Source organism: Ipomoea nil, unplaced genomic scaffold (assembly GCF_001879475.1).
Source record: "Ipomoea nil cultivar Tokyo-kokei standard unplaced genomic scaffold, Asagao_1.1 scaffold0268, whole genome shotgun sequence".
Classification (NCBI taxonomy): Eukaryota; Viridiplantae; Streptophyta; class Magnoliopsida; order Solanales; family Convolvulaceae; genus Ipomoea; species Ipomoea nil.
In genome coordinates, this window is record NW_017616696.1 from 1,048,459 (window position 1) to 1,053,061 (window position 4,603).

A 4,603-nucleotide genomic window follows, 5' to 3' on the forward strand; every position below is an offset into this window, starting at 1 on the left:
TAAGATTATGAATTTTTAATTATAAGATTATGCATTTTCTGTCATGAGATTATGAATTTTCTATTATGAAATTATGAATTTTCTATTATGAGATTATGAATCTACATTACATTCATAATCTCATAACAGAAAATTCATAATTTAATAAATATTTTACTTTTATGTGATTATGAATTTTTTGTTATGAAATTATGAATTTACATTACATTCATAATCTCATAACAAAAAATTCATAATTTGATCAAACGCGCGCCGTTAATTCCACATTCACGGTGAACACGTTTCCAGTGCATAATTTGCGGACTTTTATTAATATATGCTTTGTTTTCGGTTTGCAACAAAATATAAGATGGTAAATTTTTATTTCGAAAAAAAAGGCAATTCAAGAGGACCAAATATATATAGTTTAGAAATTAAGACTGGAATTAGTCCAAACTAAAACATACATAATTAGGTCGCCCCGACCTAAAGATCATGACTAGCCTGACTTAAAGATCAGGCCTAACCGTGATCGAGCTGATAGCTCATCCAAAAAAAAAAAAATAAAAAAAATACATACATACATACATGCAATATTGCATTATCCTCTTCCTTTTGCCTTCCCTTTCACACAAGACTTCACCAAGCTCTTGAAACCCTTCTTCGGCGACTTTTGCGCCGCCGCCGCAGACGACGGAGCGATGGTGGTCGTGGTGGTGTGCATGGTGGCCTCTTTAGTGGTCTTGAAAGCCTCCAATTCTTGGTGGAGGTAATTGCAGAGTTTGGCCACGCGCTCTTCTACGTTCACCAGCCTTTCAATCAGGGTGCCTTTCGCCTCTGCCTCCATTATCACATCATCAATCGGACGGCAATGCTTCTCCAAGCTTTTCGGAGAAAACTCGGCGGACCACGATGTCGCCGCCGCCTGCCCTTCGCTGCTTGTCGCCGTAGACGACGACGCTGTGGAGCTCTTCGCCGGAGATTGATTCCCGCCGCCGCCTCTCAGTGCCTCTACTTGTTTAAGCTGTCGTATTAATTATTATGTTGATTAATTTATAAAAAAATCAATTGACTGAATAAATTAACTCAATAGTGTCAATTAATTAAGATCGTGTTTGGTAACATACTTAGTTTATCAATTAATTTTATCTTATTTGATATTATTAATTCTTTGATTTGATTAAAGAATTAATATAAGTATTTGATTAATTAATTTTTTATAACAATTTATTATTAAAAAATATTACAATTTTAAAAAATTGTTCAAAATAATTTTTTTCTATTAATTTTTAAAAAATCATTGTGTATATAATTAACTAATAGCTAATTTAAACACTTTTATATAATAAAATTAACTATTCAAATTTAGTAACTAATCAGCTAATAGCCTAATAACAAGCACCTCATAAATCAATAGTTAAATAATTACTGCATAGGCAGCTCAATTGTGACCAATTGATCACAAGTCACAAAGTGAGTTAGGGATTAAAGAATAAATAATAAAGACAAAATATTAAGTAGGAAAGACAAAACTTTGTATTAATGATTCATGAGAGTATAAGATATGCGATGTGAAGACCAAATTATCCTTTAATAATATGAGAAACGGCAGTATTTATACTAATATATCAATTACCAATAATAATAACTATAAAACTAACGTTTGATTATTTTGGGTAGGGTGTTGTACTTACGACGTTGTCAAGGCGTTGGAGTCTACATAGAATTGGTTCTTCTACTACCAAAGTTGTCATCATGGCTTAATTAGCAGCTTCGTACGTTCTTGATCTTTTCTTCAATTCGATCTGATGTGTGTTTGTTGAGTATTTTAGTATACACGGCGAGGATGGGGATGGTGGTTTTCCAAGCAGATAAATAAGGGAGGTGGGCATTCCCATCAATGGCGGCTTATTGAATTTCGAGACATGTGGCGGTTGGCAGATGACGCTTGATGGATTAGATGCAGCATGGGGAATAGAAGATGAATTTCGAGAAGGACACGTTATCATTCACATGCAGTGGCTTGGGTCAACCCACGTACTACATTAACTCATTAATAAATATAATCATGCGGGGCATCCTCAATAGTTGAGAATTTTATCCCAAAATTTTGTGGGTCCCAACATCCACCTTATCATCCACTATCTCACTCAATCACAAAATCTCTTCTTCTCATTAGTTTTAAATTTTTCACAACTTTTTGTGGACCCACCATTTTATCTACATATTTTAATTATTTCTTTATTTATTTGATTTATAAATTTATTATTTTATAATTTTATAATAAACATAAATGAATTGTACATAAAAATTACAAACTTTTATTCGAAACTTATAATCAAAATAAAAAACAATTATTAACAGAAAAAAAAAATTAAAAAGAAAAATAATGTGTGCTGTGCCGTTGCAATTGCAACGGCACAGCATTGGCCGGAAAATTGGCCGTTGTCCAGCAACGGCCAAAGGCCAAAGGCCAAATAAATTTAATTTCAGAGTGGCCGCCAGTTAAAACGTCTATTTATTATTTTTTTATTTTAATTTTCTGACATAATTTTTTGAATTGCAGGAGAAAAATGTGGTGAAGATTTTGCTTTCCCATTTGTCAAAGTCTATCTCATGAAGATTTTACTATTTTAAAATGTGATGAAAATTCCCTTATTGGGGATGCTCTAAGTGAAGTGTGAGTTGCCTTTGGATTTTTTGGATTTATCTATTTTTATAAGAAAAATATTACATGGGGAATTGACTTCCACATTTTACGCCTAACTTTTACTCCTTTTCACAAATAATTGATATAGACACCTTTTTTTTGAGACTTACATGATGAAAATATTATTTTATTGTTTGTCACATTATAGAGTAAAATTGATAGAGTAGAATTGGAAGTACATGGAGTAGAACTCTTTTTATAATTTTGAGCTCGACCCTTCTCAGTTCTCACTCTTCAATGGTCCTTTATCTACTTCGGGAGATTATTTGGACATAGACTAATTAGTATGTGAACTTTCTTTTAAGGAAATGTTCAATCTACAGGTCGAGATAATACTTGATTTTCCATCTCCTTTATTTTATAATAAGCCCCTTAATAAGTACCTAATGGTACATATTCATTTCTATAATTTCTTATTTTAAGAGGAAATTATTTAATCAATTTCTTAGTAAAGCATTTGTACTTCAACAACAAACATGTTGTGATATTTACTTTCTTTCATTTTGAGAATTATAAATCTATCAAGGATTTTTCAGATAAACATTAGTGTCTAATGACCATAATTTCTAGGTCATGACTTTAAAAATTTGCATATCTAAATTTATTATTCTACCAATTATGTAGCGGAACTTTTAATGATATTCATCATGAGAGAGTATACTTAATTATGGGTTTCTGCGTGAACCCTTAGGCTACAGACTCGCTTTATATCTCACCACCTTGTCATTCTTGTTTTTCCTTTATACAAACATCATTTGTAACCTATAGGGTTAATACCTCAATGGTGTATAAAATGAATATATTAGCAAGTTGAGCTATATATGGCTTTAATTGCTCTCTTTATACGTTAATCAATTTAGGCGCTTCTGGCAATCTGACACCTAGCTCTGTATCCAGATTGTCATATAATATGAGCAATTTTGAAGGCAATTGTGTTGTCGACAACTTATAACATTTTTCAATAATTTCTCTCATATATATCTAAAAGTAATTTTCAAAGTTAACCAGATTATAGCCATTTTCCAAGGATATTATATCTGGTTGTTTCGCAATCCAGTATTATTATTATTTGGTGCACCTATAAATTTACTGGGTTTTCTCGTTGTCTGGACGATCGTCATAAAGATATAACTTTTTAAGATTTTTCAAGAGTGACAAAGATTCTTTACTAGATCTAGTAGTTTGTGGATTCTTTATTTTTCTATACCAATAAATCTCCCGCACTTCTGGCGTCAAGGAGTATCGATAGATATATATGGTCCAATTTTGGGGAAAGTGTATAGGACCTAGTCACTCTTTTTATGAAGTAGATTTATTTGGCAGATTTCTTTCTGAACTTCTAGTTCCTGATTGGTACGTGAATTTAATTTTTGAAGATCATTTCGTTTCACGAGATTTCTCGGCATTCTATTTAAATTTGATCATATCTCCCCCTAATGCGGTGAACCGATCTTCATACAATCAGCGTATCCATGACGTCTCTTTTAGGGGCTTTAAATATTGGAGACAACAGATGGAAGTTTAGATGGATACATTATGGTGGTTATGTAATAGTTTGGACTGCACTCATAAGAATAGAAACGCAGATTTGGGAAATGTTTGGTTGAAAACCACGTATTAGATGTAAGAGGGAATAAGGATATGCAGTGTGCCGAAATTTTTAGCATAAATATTGCATTTCCCCACCAAGTATCCGACACATTGGAATTTTGAAAAATAATGGTTTAGCAATAAGTCATAACTTTATTAATTAGCTAAACCATTTGGGTATGAGCATAAGGTACTTGATACTCCGCCTTAATGCTCAATGTCATATAATAATCATCGAAAAATGGACGAAGTTCATAGGATAATCCGAAAAAGAGGCATTATCTATAAGATACTAGATCATATCCGTCTTTTTAGATAATGAAG

The 4,603-nt window shown here is 32.3% G+C and overlaps 1 protein-coding gene across 1 annotated transcript; it reads right to left on the bottom strand.

Moving 5' to 3' along the window:
• Positions 1–402: 402 nt before the first annotated feature.
• On the bottom strand, positions 403–1,848 carry LOC109147704. The gene is made up of 2 exons (XM_019295347.1): positions 1,674–1,848; positions 403–1,003 (listed from the first exon to the last, which is right to left on the bottom strand). Exons 1-2 carry the CDS (start codon positions 1,734–1,736, stop codon positions 581–583), a joined length of 486 nt encoding a protein of 161 aa, XP_019150892.1. The 5' UTR covers positions 1,737–1,848; the 3' UTR covers positions 403–580.
• Positions 1,849–4,603: the final 2,755 nt, after the last annotated feature.

Coding starts and splice junctions, on each gene's coding strand:
- LOC109147704 (XM_019295347.1), bottom strand. CDS start 1,736: ATGATGACAACTTTGGTAGTAGAAGAACCAATTCTATGTAGACTCCAA. Junction 1,004..1,673: donor TCCAACGCCTTGACAACGTC/GTAAGTACAACA, acceptor TTAATACGACAG/CTTAAACAAGTAGAGGCACT.